The 22,283-nt window shown below is 44.3% G+C and overlaps 3 protein-coding genes across 3 annotated transcripts; 2 read left to right on the top strand and 1 right to left on the bottom strand.

Moving 5' to 3' along the window:
* The first annotated feature begins 1,242 nt into the window (after positions 1–1,242).
* On the top strand, positions 1,243–9,472 carry engase (endo-beta-N-acetylglucosaminidase). The gene is made up of 14 exons (XM_070847788.1): positions 1,243–1,391; positions 3,649–3,728; positions 3,843–4,044; positions 4,329–4,477; positions 4,570–4,724; positions 4,822–4,970; positions 5,068–5,239; positions 5,333–5,439; positions 5,551–5,662; positions 6,427–6,614; positions 6,720–6,862; positions 7,027–7,126; positions 7,225–7,336; positions 8,079–9,472. The coding sequence occupies exons 1-14, from the start codon at positions 1,282–1,284 to the stop codon at positions 8,478–8,480; spliced, it is 2,181 nt and encodes a 726-aa protein (XP_070703889.1). The 5' UTR covers positions 1,243–1,281; the 3' UTR covers positions 8,481–9,472.
* A 309-nt stretch (positions 9,473–9,781) lies between these two features.
* scpep1 (serine carboxypeptidase 1) lies at positions 9,782–15,769 on the bottom strand. The gene is made up of 13 exons (XM_070847789.1): positions 15,645–15,769; positions 15,325–15,458; positions 14,185–14,274; positions 13,893–14,048; positions 13,657–13,731; positions 13,218–13,290; positions 12,472–12,509; positions 12,253–12,381; positions 11,418–11,502; positions 11,160–11,273; positions 10,946–11,083; positions 10,673–10,836; positions 9,782–10,010 (listed from the first exon to the last, which is right to left on the bottom strand). The coding sequence occupies exons 1-13, from the start codon at positions 15,706–15,708 to the stop codon at positions 9,948–9,950; spliced, it is 1,323 nt and encodes a 440-aa protein (XP_070703890.1). The 5' UTR covers positions 15,709–15,769; the 3' UTR covers positions 9,782–9,947.
* A 938-nt stretch (positions 15,770–16,707) lies between these two features.
* coil (coilin p80) lies at positions 16,708–22,106 on the top strand. Its single transcript, XM_070848200.1, has 7 exons — positions 16,708–16,966; positions 17,762–18,734; positions 18,976–19,065; positions 19,434–19,481; positions 19,623–19,692; positions 19,925–20,013; positions 21,790–22,106. Exons 1-7 carry the CDS (start codon positions 16,716–16,718, stop codon positions 21,835–21,837), a joined length of 1,569 nt encoding a protein of 522 aa, XP_070704301.1. The 5' UTR covers positions 16,708–16,715; the 3' UTR covers positions 21,838–22,106.
* Positions 22,107–22,283: the final 177 nt, after the last annotated feature.

Raw genomic sequence — 22,283 nt, 5'->3', positions numbered from 1 at the left:
ACATTAGGTCATATTTGTGACATAGAAAACCAGCTGATCATACATTCTTTCAAATGATCTGTTTGATTGATCGATTATGGTCTTTGTATTTGTACCCCTTCTTTTATTTCTTCTTTATTTCTATTCTAATTTTTTAAATACCTCTGCAAGTTCTTGAAAAAAAAATCCTAAAACATTTTTGGCAAGCACAACAAAGAGGTGAACATACTCCGGTATCATGGAGGTTGCAGGATCAGCACCTTAGATAGTGAGCCAGAGACAGGATTAGTTCTCTGCATGTAAAATGCACCTTGACACACATGATGCTATCATGTGCATCTTTCGATGTAAGTATTTGATCTCTTTTTATACAATAAATGTTGCAAGAGAGCACTGAACTAAATTGACAGTAACATTATCAGCACAATACAGCTGACTTCAAATATCACAATCAAAATATTATGCAGAAAAAATACCTTCAGGGTGTAACGTTATTTATTGTATATTACATTACTGGATATTATTAATGATGCATTCACTTGTAAGCAGCATTTTAATGTTTGATATCCTGTTGGCTAGTTTCATCTATAAATGTAGATTTACATAGTTTAGATCTATTTTATTTGTTGATCATATGTTTTTTTTGTTTGTTTGTTTGTACATACTTTACATGTACATACATATAAATTTCGAGAAAGCCCCGTGAAGCCAAAATTTCAACTCAATTTTGTTCAAGTTAGACATGTATTCCTATACGGAAGTATCACTCACGGCCGCCATCTTGGCCCTCCTCTCTCGGCGCCCCATGTTGCTGTTCCTCGGGTTTGCTGCTAGGGGCTACTCTCCTCACAGTTAGAGCGTCTGGTACTGCATAATAACAACAGATTCATTCCTTTGTCCAGCTGGACTCAGTCCACCCTCTCACGGGTAATTAACTGTACGGTTCCCTCTAAACTGGACGATACAAATAAACAGTATAATGTTACCTCTGCATGTGTCTACATGTCCGAGTAAAAACTCAACTCCACCTACAGCCGCGTCTTTCAAACGTGACACAATACACAACGTTGCAAACGCAAGTTACTGTGTAATTGCTGAATCATGGCATTGCACATACATTAATAACGTATTTGATATGCAGAGTTTAAATTTGTGCTACTTTTTTAGTCGTTTTCTTCCGTATAGAATTGATGCTTTTATTGTGAAAGACAGGAATCGGAAGTATTTGGCCACCAGAGCGAACCTCTCCGTGTCCTCGTTCTTTCCACTGACAGTTTGCTTCCTCACTGGTTTCTCAGTAAGATGTCTGTGACTGAGGGTGGACACAAGCTTCCACTGCGAAGGAAGCGAGAGGACGGAGAGGACGGAGAGGACGGAGATCAGGTGAAGAGGGACAAGACTGAAGCCACCCGGTAAGTTAGTGCGCTCAGCACCTCTCAACTTCTCACCTACTGCTAACTGGGACTAGTTCTAGTTTAAGAATGATGCTCACATCTTTACCGATTGTTCGTCTTGCTGTAAAGTTGATTTCACCAAACAGAAAGTTGCTAATCCTCATTTCTCTTCCAAGAAGGCAGACAGCCTAATGAAACAGAGGACACATGTTGGTCATCTAATGATAATAATGAGAGCTTATGGGTTTCTTACTTTCTTAAAACTTCTTACTTACTTTAACACTTACTTTTAACTTGGTAATAACTAATGCAGCATTACATACTTTGTTGATCAGTAACAAGCCATGAGTCAAACACCATACACATTGCAAACCCTACCCCACCACTTAACACAGGCTGTATCACAGGCTTTCTTCTATATGTTTATAGCACCAATTAACAGCGTTATCTCAAGATGGTTTCCATAAAGAGCAGGTCTAGACCAAACTCTTTAACTAAGAGAGACCCAACGATTCAGGAATTCAGAATTAAGGATTCAAGAATCCCCACATGAGCAGCATCAGATATTATATTAGGCAACAGTGGCAGGAAGAACTCCCCTTTAACGGGGAGAAACCTGGAACAGAGTCATGCTATTATCATGAATAATAATAACATGACTGATATTAGTAAAAACTGTCAGTGGCTGACGATCAGCAGCAGTGACTCATGAAGCCAGAGAACCACAGCAGGAGAACCAGGACCAGGATCCACAGGACCCTGAGAGATGAGAAAAGCACAGAAAGGCTCCGGGGAAGATACCAAGTTAGTAACAGACATTAAAGAGACATGATGTGTAAGGATGGAGAGGAAGAGGAGGAGAGAGGAGCCCAGTGCACCATGGGAGTCCCCCGGCAGTCTAGGCCTATAGCAGCATAACTAGACTAAACTATAGACTTTATCACAAAAGAAGGTTTTTAGTCTACTCTTAAAAGTGGAGAGGGTGTCTGCCCCCCAAACCCAAACTGGAAGGAGGTTCCACAGGAGAGGAGCCTGATAGCTGAAAGCTCTGGCTCCTGCACTACTTTAGAGGACTTTAGGAACCACCAGTAGGCCTGCACAGTGCTCTAGTGGGGTAGTACGGTACTATGAGCTCTTTAAGATATGATGGAGCCTGACCATTAAGAACCTTGTGGGTGAGGAGAAGGATTTTAAACTCTGTTCTAGATTTTACTGGAAGCCAGTGAAGAGAAGCCAGTACAGGAGAAATATGATCTCTTCTCTTAGTTCTCATCAGTACACGAGCAGCAGCGTTCTGGACCAGCTGGAGAGTCTTTAAGGACTTATAAGGGCAGCCTGATAGTAAGGAACAGAAATAATCCAACCTGGAAGTGACAAATGAGAGGACTCATTTTTCTGCATCATTCACAGACAGGATGGGCCTGATTTATGTAATCTACTGATCTACTGATGACTAAATGGAAAAAGGCAGTCCTGGAAATCTGTATTATGTGGGAGTTAAAGGACAAACCCTGATCAAAGATAACTCCTGGAGCTGAAAATACATCTCTAAGGTGCTTAGGGCCAAACACAATAACTTGAGTTTTGTCTGAGTTTGCTTATCCAGGACTTTATGTCCTTAAAGCAGACATCCCTTAAATCATCAGGGGTATTTTTGTCAGACTTGACAACCCACATCCAGAGCCATGAGGGCCATTATAAACTGATGAGTGGAAATCAATGAAGTTCCTCTCTAAGATACAACCAAATGGGTTGTGAGGAAAGATTTAGTGTAATGTGCTTTATTGCAGTATAAATTAAAGTACACTGGACACTTAAAGGGTGAACTGCCACTGCAGGTTAGTTAATAGTTTGAAGTAAATGTTCCTGACTAGTAGCCAGTTTAAGGGATACCTTGCTAATTTTCAACTGTCTTGGCTGTGTATCATTATGATGTTGGTAGTATATGCAAATAAAGAATGCTCCTCCATGTTGCCAAGAGCGTGGGAGCTCTGAGTGTGACTCTTGCCAGCTCTCTGGCTATTATCTAGTGAAATAATTGGCTTAACAATGAAATGATCACTGAGGGGTCATCCAGCAGACACGGAGAACAAGGAGCTCGGTCGGTGCGGGCAACACAGAGGAAAGTTAAACGTTGTTCTTTTACATACGCTACCAACGTTGTAGTGATGCAAAGGAGGCAGAAGAACGGCAAAGCATCCCTTTTAAGGAGAAGTCAGGAGATGAGGGTTGTAGCACATGCATGAGTCTCACCTCTCACTGTCCCTATCACCAGGCTGGAGTCGTGTCTGGACCAACCAATGGATTCAGACAGTATTCACGAAGTCATCAAGTATACACCCTCCCCCCTACCAGGTTGGCTGATTTTATTACCAGTAGTTCACCTGAAAAGATCTGAGCTCTCAAACAGCAAGAACCCCGTCGCGCTCCTTTTTAAATGTGATACTTCATTTTCTGTCTCGCTCTCAGCCAAACATTACGACGCAGACACCACTGAACCAGTCAGCTGTGGTCTTCAGACTCTGGGGGAGCTGTTGTCGTGGAAACGCAGCGATGCCAACCCTTTTAACGTGGCAACAGTTCCTATGGCACCTCGGGAGCCTCCTCTGGCCAGCTGTTTACGTCGGACTTTGGTGTCTCATGACATGATGGGGGGCTACCTGGATGACAGGTATGATTTTTTATACACTTTTTTTTCTCGGTTTTTCCCTTCCTGATGTCCTCCTGAACTCTGAAAATGACCTTCCAGCTCAGAACTCATGCTAAGAAATTTCAGGATTTGGGGGCACTAGTTGGTGCTACAATGAAATTAGGTAGAGTTGATACTTGCGTACACATGAACATAACTGCCCTTCATTTCTCATGGAGACTGTTGTCTTTATGACATGTTAGTTCTCTTGCACCTGCGGTCACATCCACGTACCATAATGCAGTGTCGTGCTTGCTCTTATGAAGGTTTGTCCAGGGGACACATGCAGAGGCTCCGTACGCCTTCTACCACTGGCAGTACATTGATATTTTCAACTACTTTACACACATGATGGTGACTGTTCCTCCTGCTGTGTGGACCAATGCTGCACATAAACATGGAGTTGCTGTTCTTGGTGAGTGAAATGGCAAAGTGTAACAGAAGCAGGTTCAGTTTAGATTCAAAAATAGAATTAAGTGTTAAGGTTTGAAATCGGCTGCTTTCCAGGGACCTTCATCACAGAGTGGACCGATGGAGCCGCGGCGTGCGAGGCCTTCCTGAAGGAGGAGGAGTCGTACCGGGCCGTGGCTGACAAACTAGTCCAGGTCAGCCACTGTTACGGCTTCGACGGCTGGCTCATTAACATAGAGAACTCCCTCAGTGTGAGTAAGACTTTCACATTCATCACATTTATCCTTTTCCTGGCAGCGATGGGCTTTCATATGCAAACATTTACTGTCACACCTCCTTTGCTTGCAGGAGGTTGCAGTGAAGAACACACCTTTGTTCCTGCGTTACCTGACAGACCAGATGCATGAGCGAGTGCCTGGCAGCCTCGTCCTGTGGTACGACAGTGTGATCCAGAACGGACGGCTCCAGTGGCAAAATGAGCTCAACGAGTCCAATAGGTAGAGAGCAGAATGTGTCTGTTTGTACAGCCAAGGTGATGAGAACAGTTTGTCAGCTCTTTAACAACTTATCTATCTGACGCTCTCTCCACGACAGGATGTTTTTTGATGCTTGCGATGGTTTCTTCACCAACTATAACTGGACAGAGCAGAACCTGGAGTGGATGAAAGACTTCAGTGGGATCCAAGGCCGCCAGGCGGATGTCTACATCGGGGTGGACGTGTTTGCCCGAGGCAAGGTGGTGGGAGGAATGCTTGACACCAATAAGGTACGCGTCACGCACCACGTCCGTCTGTTCAAGAGTGTTCATCACGATGAGATGACTGACAGTATGCGCCCTCCTGTTTGCGCCTGTCATCAGGCTCTGGAAATCATTCGAAAGCACAACTTCTCCACAGCCATCTTTGCTCCAGGCTGGGTGTACGAGAGCCACCAGGACAAGACAGAATTCCGCAAGAATCAGGACAAGTAAGATCAACACGTAAAGACACATTAACCGTGAAGTTATGTGTACGTTAGATAGTGGAGGTGGATGAAGAGAATGAGATGTATTTAAACGGAGCCCTGTTCCGTCCGCAGGTTCTGGAGCCTTCTGTCCGACTACCTGTATATCCATCGGCCAGCCTCGCCGCTCCCTTTCATCTCCTCCTTCTGTCAGGGCTTCGGCAAGGCGATGTACTGGAAAGGACAGGTACAGAGGGAGGTGGATCTGCCGCAAGGGCTCTCTTGAATAGTTACAATAGTTACAACTATTATGCATCTCTTAAAAAAGAAAAGAAAAGGAAAGTAGGCATTAAGGCAAAGGATTGAGGAGCCCTGGTAGTAAACAGTAGAACAGCCACTCTAACAGACCAGTCTAATGTGTGTAGACGTGTGTTCTGTAGCATTTACATTTGCTCCCAGTGTTTAGTTTGCTCTTGCTGATGTAGTCATGAGATTAGTAGCAGATTAACAAAAGAAACAGATGTGGTCTCTTCTCAGCGCTGCATTTTTCAGCAAAATACTAACGGGTCTCTTTGTTCTGCCTCGTTTTTGAAAGAATCTCCCGCCTTTGCAGCAAACAAATTGCCACACAGAGAGGCAAAGGTTAGGAAAATACCAAACAGGTGGAGTGCCACTTGCACTGATTGTTGCGCTGCCACAAAAACAGGACGAAGCAGGGCTTCATTTACTCAGATCACACAGTCAATTGGCCCTACATAAGACAGTCATCATACAGCAGGTTCTTCAGCTTAAGGCCACCACAGATGTCTCAGGATGTCTCAGATGAACCTTGACGGTAATGAGAGAAATGTAGTGAAATACTTGGTCATCTCTCCCAGACAGCGGCCCCAGATCACTGGTCTATGCCAATGCCAGGATGAAATTCCCACTCGCTCCTATGTCCTTGTGCTACATTCAATACATATGTTTTGTTTGTTTGATGACCTGCAGTCTTGCTTTGTGTGTGTGCAGCGTGAGGCCAAGAGGGGCTGGTTCAACCTGACGGCCCAGGAGATCCAGCCATTGTACTACCATACAGAGCTGGAGGACCAGGGCTGGCTGAGTAGCCGTGGCTGCCCAGAAGACGCCTGGAATGGGGGCTGCTCTCTGCTGCTGGAGGGCTTCATTCCTGCCACTCGCACATCTCCAGTTTGTGCCAAGTGCGTGTGTTTTCTGTTCACCCTTGCTTTATTTTTAAACCCTCCCAAACACACAAGTTTTACACCTCACGCACACCTTGTGTCTTTGTGCTCTGCATCTCTCAGGATCTTCTCCCTTGATGTGCCTTTGGCATCCAAGACTCTGGTGACCCTCATCTGCAAGCCCTCTTCTGGGATCCGAGTCTCCCTAGAGCTGAAGACGGCGGACGCCAGGCTTTGCACACACGTGAACGCCCAGGACGTCAAACGTGAGTGTCTCGCAATCCATCCATCATCCAAGGCCACTTATCCTTTGTAAGGTTGTTGCAGGGAGCTGAAGCTGCAGCTCTAATCATTTCATTCATCATTTTTTAGTTCTAATAGGGGAAAAATGACTGTGACTTTAAAGTGACTGTTAAATGTGTTTCCACAGTTACCAGCGTGTCTCCTGTGGTGCTGGATGAGGAGCACCAGTTAGTGAGCCAGTTCTCTCAGCTGTGTGGCAGCTTGAGTCCAGAAGGGTGGACTGTCAGGTAAGGCCCCCCAGCAGATACAGTCACAGCCATGTCAGTGGATTTCATCATGAGGTCACGTACATTTCTTTCCGTTCCCTTCATGTCGCTGTGCGCAGGTGTTCACAGCTGGAGCTCCGTGGCTGTGTTCTTAGGGAGGTTACTGTGAGCGTCCAGCGGGAGGGAGAGGCTGAGGACACAGCTTTCAGCTGCAGGGTGGGAGAAGTCATGGTGAGACAGTTCTTTCTCTGCTGCATATTAGATCCAGATAAAAGCTTGTTCACCTTTTGAATGACAAAAACACATCTTCAGTTTAACTCCTACACCTTCCACTGTTCTTTTTACTCCAACTTTCAGCGCTTTTACTTCAGCCAGTGTGGCACTCATTTATCTCAGGGCTTATCCTTGGTTTGACACTTCCAGCTCAACCTCAAATGGCTCTTCACATCCTTCCATCTCTTCTCCAGCTTGAACTTCAACTTTTTTTAGCTTCTTTTCAGCACTTTCCCTTCAAATGATAATTCAGCTTCCTCTGATGCTAACACATCCAACACCTACATGGGCCCCTTCTTTTAGCACTTCCATTTTAACTGCTATTTCTACCTCTTTGAGTATTTGTATTTCAACTTTCATTTTCAACTACAACTTTAACTGTTTCAATATTTCAGTTCAGCTGACATTTCTTCTTTCTGACGCTTCAAAACCTTCTGGGTCTCGAGCTCCTCTAACTCTCACATCTTCCATTGTTCATTCACAGTTTACTTTGTCTGCTTTCAATTCCTTTTCGTCAGCTGACACTTGAACCGACAATCTTTGAGTTTGTTCCCTTGAATTGGCTCAGTCCCCCCCCCTCCACACTTCAACTGATACTCCAGCTTTCTTCAGCACTTCCATGTCAATGAAGAGGTGTAACTGTTTTAAATGTTTTAGTTCTAAATGTAATTCAATGCCCCCCCCCCTCTCTCTCTCTAAGCTATTGGATGTAGCCAGTCTGCAGGTTCCCCCTGAGCAGGTCCAGGGTTTGTGTATTTATGATGTGGTGTGGCTGCGTGGTGCCGGTTCCTCGCCAGTCTCCACCTCTCCTTGTCTGCGCCTCAACGCCACTATGCGCTGGAACTACCCAACCGAGCACGTACGCCACTTCAGGGTACACTGGCGACGCCTGAGAGGGCCTGACCCCCGAATACCCCCGGGTCAGCTGGTTCAGGTGGGCCGGGCATATTCTAATCTTTTTAGAATAACGGAGCTGGCGGTGCCGGAGCCACCAGCCCTTCTGGAGCTGGTGGTGGAGCCAGTGATCAGGAAGGGCTTCCTGGTCCCGGAGAGCCACTGGGGAAGAAGAAGCCTCAGCTACACAGAGGACGTTAGTCAGTGACTTTACATTCATGTTCATCTTTAATACATGCTGCTGCAATCATGGCTCTATGTCAAAGTCAGAATTCCCAAGTTGGAACACTTCAATATCCTAGAAATTAGTTTTGTACAGAGACCATTGGACTGACTACCCCCACTGTCTGGTTGGCTGCTTTTATATGTGAATGTCACTAAATTCTGGATTCTGGGGGAGAACGCACGGTGGACTATTGACATATTAACATAATGAACATGCTAATTTGCTTGAATTGTTTTGTCTTGCTTTGTTTCACCTACTTTAACCAAATCCCATCCATGGCTGAAGACCTTTTTAATGTGGTTAAAATCTCCTAGATCTTAAACCGTCAACATTTTGGTCTCTGTGTTGCCAAAGATGTCATTCCATGTCTGAGCTTGTACCATCGTAACATGTAACAGGGTGAAAACTATCCAATGCTGCTTTTACAGGATGAAGTATAGATGAATGCTTAACTAGTAATTATGTTGGCAGGTGAAGCACATCCAGGGCTACCATGTATCTACTGAGGACTTAAATGCACTCATATTACGTCTCAAGTTTCTCACCCATAGTCTTTCATTTAACACTATAGCCTATCTTTCAGTTTAGGTAGCAGTGTGCTGAATGTAATCCCACACTGAGTGCATTTTCATTTAGTTTGTTAATGAATGGTTCATTTACACTTGAGAGAAGCTGTGATGTCAGTGTGAGGAATCAGTGACACACACGTTGGCTGCTCATTTATAGGCAGAGCAAAGTTATATTCATTTAGCATTTATATATCCATCCATCCATCATCTATACCGCTGATCCGTCAGGGTCGCGGGGGAGCTGGAGCCAGTCCCAGCTGACTTCAGGGGGCACGAGATATCATTTATATATGAAGTGCAAAAATGTCATAAACAAGATCACTGTACAAAAAAATAGTTTCTTTCTTCTCCTTCATCCCCAGTCAGTCATTCTGTCCTCATACAGTTCACAAATTTAAAATTCAACTTGGCTGGTGTATCATGGTTAATCCAGTCAACATTTTTTACCAAATTTAATTCAATTCGTCTGCATTTGTTTTAATTTTGATATAAAAAAAAATTTGATCAGTGAAAAAATTTGATTTGAAAAAAAAAAAAAAAAAAAAGCCATCAGAATAGCAAAGCTATTGTTGCGCCGACTAGACGACTTTCGTTTCAGTTGGATTCTGAGAAAGCACACTTACATACAGCATGCCATTTTCCAGGTTTCTCACATTCGCAGCAACAATAACGACAAGCATCTTGTTTCATACTGTACCGGAGCAGAAGACAACATTTACAAAAAAGAGAAAAAGGTCTTTATTGTTGTTCAAGCTGAAATGTACACAGGTCTGTGCTGTAATCGAAGAGCGCTGAGACTGTTGATTTGGTTTAGTTGAATAGAAAAAAGGTTGTGATCACTGTGATTGTCAGAGCATTTCAGCAGGCATCAGGGTGAGAGTCAGTTCTGCTGGGTGATCATCTTCAACATCTGTAAGGCCATCGGCCCCTGGTCTGAGGGAATCTGTGACAGGCAGAAAATAAAATAAACTTAAATTCCTTTGTTTTCAGACTTCCTTTATTTCATGTCATTTCATGACGTAAATGGGAAAAGTCTGTCTGACTTACTAGATGACTGAATGACTTTACACCAAAGCTCAGTTGATTGAGCTTCCCCACTGGCTGTGCCCTTTCAAAATGATTCGTCCCAGACAGTCCTGAGGAACACTAACCGTACATGGTCCAGCCTTATGCTACGCTTTGACCTGGTCCTTGTCAGCGGAGCGATTGGTAGATAATCAGAATCAATTTGTACCTTCTAGTTCAGATTTACTGGAGAATTGTGTCTCAATGTTTCTGCACAACAACAAGCATTATGTAAAATGACTTGGTGGAGAGGCAGGTCTACCATACAGGGTTGCTGCAGTAAAGACATACCAACCACACCCTGTCCCATGTTCAAACAGTTTAGATCTACTCTACTATCTCACAAATAGCACAACCTGGACAAAATAACTACGTAACACCAATATGTAAAACAAAATATTATACATCAGTGACCCATCAGCCATTCCATCCCAACTGCTGACTCACTACGATCATTTCCGCCACCAATTTTACGGACGTAGTGATTGTTAAAACTCTAGACGAATGAAGAAGGTGACGGTAAAATCTGCTGCATCTCACCATGTGGCCGGCTTTGAGGATCCAATAGAAGGCAAAGTTCTTATAAGTCTTGCAGAAAGCTCCAGTGATGCCCGGGGAGGTGGGGTCATCCAGGGGGGTCCACCTCAACTTGTTAAACCCAGATAGCCCCTCCCACTTCAGCCGCTTCACCCACAGCTCCTGACCTGTGACAGGAAGTAGAGATTCCACATGTGATGAGTTTACACCGTTGATTCCCGGGCCTGATGCCACTGCAGCGAAACGGGACAGAGGGGAATACACCAAGCACGTTACCCATGGTGTCCACTATTAGATCCAGCTGGCCATTGTACACGGTGACATTGACTCCAGCGCTCAGCAGCTGGTCGACTATATCCACCACCGGCCTCATAAAGTCTCCTGCCATGTAGCTGAACACCTCCTCTGCTTGGCCTGGACACAGGGAGGAGATGTCAGACCAGAAACAGATGTCAAACTGAAAACAAAGTCCACTGCTGAGATACAGCACCTCCCCAGGTGACATTCTGAGGGATGATGCCCAGTTTCTTTCTGATTGGTCCATTCATCAGCTCACTGAGCGACTGGCTGTGGAGGGGTCGGATGTGGCGACGGGACAGCAGAGCTGGTGGAGAGAGAGAATGTTGGTTAAAAAGGCCAGGGGACAAATCAATGCACAGCTCATCTTCGCCATATTCATTCCATGTCACCATGATTTTTTTTTTTTCCCCTCTTTAAACTGATGAGTGGATGTGATCATGCGTCTTACAGATGAAATCCTCTCCTGCTGAGGACTTTACTTTCTCATCGGTCTCCTGGGTCAGGATGTTGTAGAAGTTGACTCCATTGGTGTTCTGTCAAGAAAACAAGAGACCATGTGATCAAGCCACATATTTCAAAATCCGGATGGAGTCTGAATCTGAAATCATTGGTAAAAAAAGGTGCAAGAGCAACGGGGACAGAACGCATCCCTGTGGCACCCCTGTGTTGGTTGGGAGGATGGAAAGTGATGTAACTGATTCAGACAATTTGGGTCCTGTCAGGATTCAGAATCACAATGAGGTGTTAGTGCTCATGGAGTTTCCTGTACAGCTTAGTGAAGCGCAGTGCCAGGTTAGTTTGACAGTTTGGCAAATGCACTTTTTCACCCTTCTGCCAAGAATCGGATGAGAAGATCGACACCACTCTGACGGACATGATTGGTATTGATTCGTCTAACTTTTGGCAATGAAGCAATAAATGCATTTCCCAGAACTATTCTTTTAGCATCATAACACATTGGTGTGTTACAACTTTTGTTCTGGATCGGAGCTAAACCTTTAAGAACACAAACGTCACAGTAACGCACACAAACAATGGGATCAATTGAAGCCCTTGCAGCACATTCATGATTGCCATCTGACGTGAGGTACTAGATCACTTCCAAATCTTCTTGTACCTACCTGTTACTATTTTAGTAATACATAAGTCCTTTGAATGTAAAAATATAAATATGATTATGTACATTTAGAGTTAGTATACATCTGCTAATTTTAGCATTTATACTTCATCAGAATGATGTATAAAAAGGGACTGTGACGGTGTTAAACACTGGAGACACCAACCTGCTCCACCGCTGTCTCAGTCAAAGACCACAGCTCTGTGGCCTTCTGAAACTGCTCCTGCTCCACTGCGTCCTTCACCGCCTGTGCTGCGCTGCTGACTTCTGCCAGACCATAATCATCCAGCAGAGACTGAACAGCAAAAGGAGCCACAGTCACACGGAAGCTGGACTACAAATCTACATTTCTAACTGAAACATTTGCCATTTGTTGGTTACTTACAGTGGTGTAGAGGTATGGTCCCCAGGTCATGACAGAGTCTGGATGGAACAGAAGTCATGTCGTGAGCAATTCAGTCATTTAAGGATAAACCCTGATGTCTTTTATAGAGGATCTGATCAAGGTCATGGATGTAACTGAATTCCACAATGCAAATATCACACAACTTGCTGAGCTCAGTCTGCAACATATTCATCATTGTTAGAGTCTTCTGAGAATGAATACAAGACATTAAGCTCGGTAAATATGAGAAAACAGCCAGCTTCAAAATGGGATTCCTGCGGTTTGGACAGTAGCTAAAGTAAAAAACAGCTAACTTACCAAAGTTGATGAACTTTCTTGGCAAAACTGACATATTTGAGCTCTTTTGATTGTCAGACAGAAGGTCAGAAATCTACCCAATAGCAGTGCCTGTAGCATTTACTCCATGGAGCAACCCTCTGAAATACACTGAAAGCAGCATAATGTATCACTAATTCCCACAACCTATACTTCTTTAAGTGTTATATATGCAGGCATAATGTCATTACTTCCCCATCCCATTTGGCAAAAGCCGCAATTCTATTCCCGACATGTCCACTGAATAAATCTAAACTGTTTTGGTTGGATGGGTTTGAGCTAAAGACTCAAAATATACAGTGAATTTAACTTCCCCTGACGCTTTGTACACATACTTAAGTGCTGATAAGCAGAGTTTAAAGGCTTTGGTACTGTGTAATATACTTTAAACAGGAAAAACTGACACTGACCCAACGGGGAAATCCATGAGTCCCCAAGTGCCACCCCAGCAAAGTTGCATTTCACAGTCCCTTGTGCTATGGCCTGAACAGACGAGAGACACAAATGAAACATGTTAAGAGTTATATCAAAGATCACCTCTGATTATTTTCATCTCAATGAGAAAGAGCCTACAGATGTAGTTTGTCTGAAAAGTGACACCAGAGAAAAGAGCATTCAAATAATAAAGCTTGTCTGAATTCTCCAGCTTCTTAAGTCTTTCAATGGGAACCATTAACCTTCGTACCAAAATAAAACAAAACAAAAATGTGCTGACTCGCAAACCACATTTGTGCTTACTCATCCATCATATGACAGTGCCTTGGACCAGGAAGTTTCCAGCATCACTGAGCTCACGTGTATCTGAAGGGGGCGTTGAAAAGAGAAGTAATGTTCTGCTGACAAACTCACCTTGGTGAGCTCCAAAGAGATAGCAGCTGCCATCTTCCCTCCGTATGACTCAGAGAAGATGTAGAAAGGGACGCTCTGGAGAGAGGAACATAATCACTACTGGCTCCTTTGATAATAAAAAGGGAACTCAATAAATAAACCAGAGCGCACATGTTCTTTGGAACTTTCTTTGTAGAGCAGTACAATAGAATGCTTCACTGACAAACTGGACTACTGTAAGCATCCAGCAGACATACCTGGAACTCTGCCCTCTCTGTAAAGAAGTGGTTGAGCAGCACCAGCATGTCCGAGGCCACCATGGCCACATCGGTGGTAAAGCCGTCTGGCTTCTCAGTGTAGCTGAAGCCTGTGCCCACAGGGTTGTCTACAAATAACACACTGGCTGCCTGGACCTGAAAGAGCCGCCACAAAAAATATCAGCCTTGTTTCAGTCAGACTTAAACACGGTTACAGGAGAATATCAAAAGATCAAGATTTCTGATCACTAAACTAGTTTAACAGAAGGCTGATGACTTTAAAACTTCTTACCCAGCTGGTCTCTCTGGGCTTCAGGTTCTTGTCCAAAGGTCCAATCTCCTCAAAGTTCCCAAAGCCACTTCCTGATCCTCCTGGTCCGCCCTAAAAACACACGGCCAAGCATCATGTTTTACATATCTAATTAGCCATTCTTACAGAAATCATCTGTCTGCTATCCAGATCCCTGGGAAGAGTCCATTTGTAATGGAGAAACAACAATATCTTATAGCTCATCTTTTACAAAGGTGGGGGCTTTCATTTTTAACCTCTTGCAGGCCTGGCTCCTGCAGTCAAAACAACACCTCATTAGTCAGTTCCCTCTCTGCAGTTGAAAATAGAAGCAACAGTGCAGTTACTCACTTGGTCACACCACCAAATGCCCCTGCCCCCCCCCCCCCCCCCGATCTGGTGATGTGAGGGGGCTTCCACCCACATTGTTTAAACAGACCACATTTGTATCTATGGTTTTAGCATATTTACTACAAACACTGTAAGTTTTTTCTCACTTTTCCTCCCTCATACCTGATTATTTCATACGTCCATGATGTGAAAATCAACTTGCAGAAACTTAAAAAACCTGCTTCAGTTAACATTTTGGTTTGGAACATCCGCAAAATTAGGGGATCTTCTGACTAACAGACAAAAAGAAGCAAAGAAATGAATAAAAATTCTAACAAAACAAGATAAAAATCTAAAAATCACAGAACGCGGCTTCATGCCGTGTTTTGTCTGTCCAGTAAACACCCACATCTGTCAAACCTCATGCCTCCAGTTTGCAGTGTCTGTTCCAAATTTGCTGTCTCCAGTGAGCACAGACAGGCTAAACGCTGAGCACACTGTACAGCGTTTGTCAGACTAAGCAGCAGGACTCCCCATGACCAACAAACTGATCTTAATGTGCAAGGATCAGTGGAGCACCTTCTTTGAGCTGCTTTATCGCACGACAGTGATGCAAGTTTGACAGGAACACAGGCAGACATGGAGATAATCATACAGGCCTGCCATTAGATTTGACTAATGTATAAGCAGAAAGCACCAACACACAGGACAACACATTAAGTTAATTAATTTGTTTAAGACATATGGAGGGACACTGCTGTGGATCTTTGTAGTCAGTAGGAATGACAGGAGGAGGAGGAGGTCGTGCCCTACCTGCAGCCACATGACCAGGGGCAGCTCCTCTGCAGATGGCCCGTCAGCGTAGTACAGCCACCAGAACATGTGGGCCCCCGGTCTCACTTCCACATAGTTCCAAGCTTCCTTCCCTGCCAGCGGACTGAGGAGCCCTGCAGAGCATCAGTCACACCCGCTGCTTTAACTGTTTTACCACTTCCATCGAACATATCAAACCAAGCACAGATCTACTTTCGTTTTGCAGTCAGTCGAGTGAAGGCAAGACATGATCCGAACCCAGTGTGTGTTGGCTCGTTGTGTCTGACTAGAAAACACTTGGAGGTGAGCAGTAATCCTACCTTTACTGACGACAGTGGTGAGTAAAACCACAGTGGCTGCTGCTGTTGCTGCAGTAGGACCCATTGTTGGAGCAGTGTGTGTCTGGGAGCGCAGCCTCTCTGTTCAGCTTTGTACCTACGAGAAATCACATGGCCACACTCGGGGTCAGCTGACCGGTGACGTCTTTGTTTTTCCAGACTTCACAACCCGTGTTATTGGTGTGTTGTGAAAGGGGAAGATACCAGGTCAACTATCTGGTACAAGAGATCGACCTAAACAGAGAAACAAATAAGCTGGCTACACGAATAAAGAGTGAAATCTGGCTCTCTCGTTATCCTGGTGAACTACACCCGATGAACTACAACTCCCTTGATTCATTGCGATCGTCACGCTGTAGCACATATTGTACAAAATGTAAGGTGTGTCGTAGTCTTTGCTGGGGGGAGAAGGGGTCGTGTGGGGGCACATCTGTATTATAACAGCAGCCTCCACGCCAGCAGGGGGCAGTGTTAGAAGCTGGAGCGCCATGATCACACGTAACAGACTTCCGATTAAAAAAAAAATCAAAATAAAAGCACGAAAAAAGACTATATTCAAATAGTTGATTTTTTTTTAGGACATCAGAAAAAAATTACCTCAAATTGAGAATGTGATCTATTATGAGTGTAGGAATCACAAAAATGAAGAACATAATTTCAATGTAATTTATAGAGCCCAAATTCACACCTGCTAACATGGCATATCAATAATAAAAAAAGTAACTTTATCCTAAAATGTCCACTATCCTAAGTTGCACGTACCGACTTCATTACTGTTGATAAAATATCTTATAGGCTATTTTAAAGAACGACTTTTGAAATTGTGGCAAATCTCCTTTTGGTAAAAATGCAGTTAGTGAGTTAAAATGTAAGTTAGGGTCATACCTTTCTTGCTTTCGTAGAGGCCATCGAGTATTAAGTGTTAATAAGATGTTATTAAGACTGCTTGAGTTATGGCCGTCCTGTGGATTATTTAGAAAATCCGACCGGAAGTCCTGTTGTTGTGGCGGTGCGTCCCGGCGTGCAGTGTGGTGCAGTGGTGGCCTGTCTGTCATGGCTGCCCTCAGCAACAACTTTATCCGCGTGCGCTTACTCTTTGACTACCCGCCGCCGGCCGTCGTGGACTGCCGCATGTGCTGGCTGCTCGTGGACTTGAACTCGTGTCGCGTGGTGGCGGATCTGGAGAGTCTCATCAGAGAGAAGTTTGAGTTCAGCCGGAGGAGCATCCTCAGTCTGTTCATAGAGGACTGCTACCTGCCGCACACGGAGAGCGTGTACGTGGTGCGGGACAACGACAGCGTCAGGTGCGTGTGTTCTCACTGTCGTACTGTCATACACTCTGGTGAGTTCATAGGTGTGTGAGGTGCATCGGGCACCTGAATGGAGCAGAGATTAGTATGGAGTTTAGGGACTGACCCCCCCCATTCGTGTGTGTGTGTGTGTGTGTGTGTGTGTGTGTGTGTGTGTGTGTGTGCGCGCGCGCGCGCGTGTGTGTGCGCGCGTGCGCGTGTGTGTGGCACAAGCACATTAACGTAAAGGTGTTGGAGGCTAGATCCCATGGTCCTAGACCACCAGAAGACCCTAAAGCCCCAGGTCCATTCATCACTAGTTTTCTGCAAAGAAACATGGAAACTGTAAAACACCACTGCTGTAACATCACCAGAACTGGGTCATGTAATCTGACCTGGTTATATGACTAGTAAAATTGTTTTTAACTTTGGAGGTGATGCCCGCCCCTAAAAAGATTCATCTAGCCCCTTTGGAGGCATTCATTCAGAAATATCTGACTCCTTTTTAGCTGTCCATGCTTATCACATTTTAACAAGTGAAGTCAACTTAAGGTTCACTTAGTAGCATTGTTCCAGGGCTTTTATGTACTTTTCATCACGTCTTCATCAGTGGATGGAATCTGCTTAGTTTTCATGTGACGTAAAAACTCCTTGGTAGTTGACTTCAAGTTAAGATCTGCTTTTGTCAGACGAGATCAAGAATAAACTGCGATGCTCAATCCTGGAAAAGTATATTTCTGCAAATGCTTGGTGCTTCCTGTAGAGATGTCTCTCTAAATGCTCCACTGTTCTTCATGCTTGATATGTCAGGGTGAAGGTGGATTGTCTGGCTCAAGTGAATGGGCACGGCGCCTACCCAGATCCAGCCAGTGAGAACGGCAGAAAGAGAAGGAGGCCCGTCGAGGAGGATGAGCCAGGAGTGATTGTGGACCTGAAGAAGAAAAAGAGGAAAAAAAGGAGCAAGGAGAGTCTAGAGAGGGATGCCAGGCAAGCTTCAGGTGATGAGAGAAATAAGAAGTTGCAAGGAAAGCACAAAGAGAAGAAGAAAAGAAAGGAAGCGGTGGTAAATGGCCCCACTGTCACCCCCAAACCAGCTGCTTCTAGCAAAAGAGCACCAGCCACTGTAGAGCCCCCAGTTAAAAGCACCAAGAAGCCCCCAGAGGCAAAGACACAGCCTGTGTCCTCTTCAGATTCCAGCAGCAGTAGTGAGGAGGATGATGCTCCCAAAAAACCAGCCCCCCAAAAATCAGCTGTCAAATCACCCTCCTCCACCCCTGCTGCTTCCAAAGTGCCTCCTGCCCCCAAACCCACACAGACAAAATCACGCCCCCCTCCGTCATCCTCTTCAGAAACAGACTCCTCTGATGAGGCAACCAGTGTAAGAACCCCACCAAAAAACAAAGCCTTACCCTCCACAGCCCCCAAAGGTAGAGCAAGTGATGTCTCCGAACGTCAGCCGGTTCCTGCTGCCCCGCACCCCACGAGCTGTGCACAGAAACAGACTGCGAGTGGAGCAGAGCCTCGGAAATCAGACAGCGAAGAGGAAATCGAGCTGGTTATCCGACGGCCAGTCCAGCAGCCGGGCCGCGGTGTGGGGAGTCCGTCGTCTTGGAGAGGCCGCGGCCGGGGAAATAACAGGCGTGGTGGTTATGGGGAGAGGGGCAGGGGTGAAGGTAGAGGGGGCGTCAGGGGGCACAGCGGCAGCTTTGAATTCAGCGATAATGGAGCCATGGAGCCGTCCTACCAGACTGATGCGCTGTCCAACGTGTCAGTGGTCCTCCAGGTCTGTCTGCACCTTTATGTCTGATTTCATCAGTACAATTTAAGCTTAACAAGTGCTGAGCTCAGCTGCAGGAGAGAGCAAACAGTCAATTCACATCATTAGTGCAGTCTGAGGATGGTTTTACATTATCACCTTATCGGCAGTACAGTCGTGTGTGTGTAAACATGGTCGTTAATATGCACGCACATTATGAAATGCTGTGTGTGAAAAAGCATGAATAACCCCAAGTTGTTGTATGTAGAATGGAGTAGAAAGTTCCTCCAGAGTGGACTACAGCTCTATGCCGCTGCTGGCCGCCCCCCCACAGGTGGGGCAGAAGATCGCCTTCAAGGTAAGCCCAGTCCAGTCTTCTTAGTTACAGTGTCGCTATGCTCTTACTGGGAAGCTCCAATTAGGGCTGGAGAAATAAATGTGTGAACTTAAAGTAGGGCTGTGGATGAGTTCCGCTGTGCCACTTCCTGGTGTGACCAGGTCTTGATGCTGTAAATAATCGTTAGTAGCAACCCCAATTACCAGAGGCTTCTCGTGCTGATTTAGGGTTAACAGGTGGTAATCAACCACATTCTTCCATTAACAGATCTGCCTCCAACAAGGGAAAAGCAGTACTATTAAATCATTCAGTGCACACACAGCTGTGAAAGTACTGAATTCTGAGTCTAGTTTCATTTCCTAATTCCATTCCTTTGTGTGCTTTCACAGTTGCTGGAGCTAACTGAGAACTATACACCAGAGGTATCACATTATAAGGTGAGTGTGAAATGTCAGCCGCAGCCATGACTATTCATATTAATCTCATGTTACCGGGAAGGACCTATGAGAGGGTCCTAACTGTTCATTCACACTGGAATCACCGCACTACTGACCAACCATGTTGCTGGGATGTTTTAGGAGGGAAAGATTGTGAGCTTTGATCCCACCACCAAGCAGATTGAGCTGGAACTACAGAATGCCATTCGAGGTAGGGATCAGCTCACCACTCACACATGCAACAATAATGAATAACACTGTAAGCCTTCCATGGATATATAGTATCGTGGTTATTATAGGTTGGAAAAATCCACACAATTTCTGAGCATAAGTCATGGAATTTAAAATGAGATTTGTTTCGCAGGAACAGAGCATATTGTACAGTATTTTTCAACGTGTTTCACACATTTGTGATTACTCATAACTTCCTGCTTCTCCCTCAGCTCCTGTAGAGCCTGGCAAGTTTGACTTGGTCTATCAGAACCCGGATGGCTCCGAGAGGGTGGAGTATGCAGTGTCCAGAGGCTCCCGGGTAAGCCTTAGCATATAGCAATGATGTTATTAACAGCTGTTCTGTTAATAAGAATTTGTATTTGCTTGGGGGGGGGCACTTCTCCCAGCTGGCTTTGGCGTAGGTTTTATCTACGTTATATAGTTCGCTGATCTGGTTCGACTTTGACAGACAGATGGTGCATCCAATCTCCAGCCAAGTATTTCTTTTGAATGTGCCTGCCCCTTTACAGTTTGTACAGACCACTCCTCACATAGTTCTGTGTAACAAACCATCTTAAATGTCAGGTTAGGTTTGGTCTCTTGTATGAACACAATGGTGCAAACTCATTGGGGGACCATACTCCAAGTAGCTGTGCACATGTGCCCGGCTGCTGTTCACTAAGAAATGGCTATGAAATGTAACCCCCCCCCCCTATGTAATGTGACTTTTAAACTCTGGTTTGATCATGGGTAAAATGCACAAAATACATGGTAATTAGTCATCTTAAACTTTTGTTAACCCCCCCCGCTTCTATTCTTTATGTTTAGCCAGGCTAACCAGGAAAAGTCAGTTTTATTTACTGTTGCACTCAAAATGATTCAACCACCGTTGCAAATTAGATGTACTGGCAACATTTACAATCATTCAGCTGTGTTCAATGAACATTTCAAACAAGAACAGTTGAAATAGCTAACTAATATTACACACACCCAGTCTGTAATGGGGCTTGAATAATTTTGAGTGCAATTGAATATAGTCCAAAATCTCAAAATTTGCCTGAGGGGGCTTTACAATCTGTACAGGATATGACACCGTCTATTCTTAAACCCTTTCATTGGATAAGGAGAAACTAGAAAATATGGTAGAACCCTCAGGAAGAACACCAGTGGAGGGGTTCCCTCTCCCAGGAAGGACAGACATGCAATAGATGTCGCATGTATAGAACAGACCAACAAATAAGACAGTATGAGCAAATTATGACGACGAAGTAAGAGGCACATGTAGATCATAAAAACATGAGATGGATGTCAGTTTTCTCATGAGAAAGAAAGCAAATAAGCGTATATCCATAAATGTTTAACTTGTCTTTTGAAAGAGGGCGCAACAAAGCATGAGGTCTTTTAGAGATGTTCCACAGGAGTCCACGCAGATGACTGAAGGTGTCATTTCTCTCTAACTGCAGTCACTGGAAATATTTAATCCCATCAAGAGAATCTAAAAGAGACATGCATTGTACAGCTAGGGTGCTAAACCAATAGTATCGTCTGACTTTCAGTGGAATGTGATAAGGATGATCGTAATGTATCGAAGCTTCTATAAATTAATGATTTCAAACAAGTTGTAATTAAAAACACAATTAGTTTGATTATTATTATTGGTAAATTCCCATATAGACTGAAATCTTATCAAACGTCCTGGAGGTTAATAAAAGTAAACGGATGGTTGCAGAGAGCACAAGGTAACCTGACTCACCATTTATATAAAACAGTCAAGTAGCTCCGATTTTGAATTGCATGGGTCTGTCTGTATGAGTGGTAGTTGATGACCCTTCCAGTGACACTGGCAGTTAAAGCCAAAGCCTTTCTTTTGTCTTTGAACCCAGATTCTAGCCCCCTTCCCTCTACTTTGACTGAGCACATTCCCCCAGTGATCCCCTCTTTTCAGTTACTCTTTCAAAGAGGAGAAAGTGAGCGGCTGCATTTGCAGAAAGCAGCAGCTGTTTGCGGTATTGTTTTCCTGGAATATCCACACCGATGTTGTTTTTAATTTAGCATAATCACAGTTAAAGTAATGTCTTCACTTTCTGCCCGGCAGGTGACAGAAAGGTGGGATTCCCTGCTGGAACCAAGGCTGATCATTTAAATCTGACAACACACTGATTATGGCTGATCACATTCTCTTCTCTCTTCTTCTGAATGAGTCATCACTTTGCACAGAAGAGCTACTGCAGAGCAAAGTACAAGTGTCAGCATTTTAAAATGTTACAATGGTTGTATTTAAATTGGGATTAGATTTGAAATGCTGTTTTTTTTTTTTGTTTTTTTTTTTAAATATGTAAGTTGAATGAGTGATGGCTTCCAGGACTGGAACATGATGGTTTTATGTTTTGTACAGTGGTGCGATTGTGGATATCAGTCTTGTAAAAACATTTTTTCTAATAAAACACTTACTATACGATACATGTGTGGAAATTCTCTTTTTTATGGAAGCCCATTTGTGCCAGAAATACGGCATCGCTTAGAAAATGTTACAGGGTATTGAAATATGTAAGTCTAAATTATATTGAATTTCTATGCCACGGTGGTAAG

This window comes from Pempheris klunzingeri, chromosome 17 (assembly GCF_042242105.1).
Source record: "Pempheris klunzingeri isolate RE-2024b chromosome 17, fPemKlu1.hap1, whole genome shotgun sequence".
NCBI classification, from domain to species: domain Eukaryota; kingdom Metazoa; phylum Chordata; class Actinopteri; order Acropomatiformes; family Pempheridae; genus Pempheris; species Pempheris klunzingeri.
This window is presented reverse-complemented; position numbering and strand designations above follow the sequence as displayed.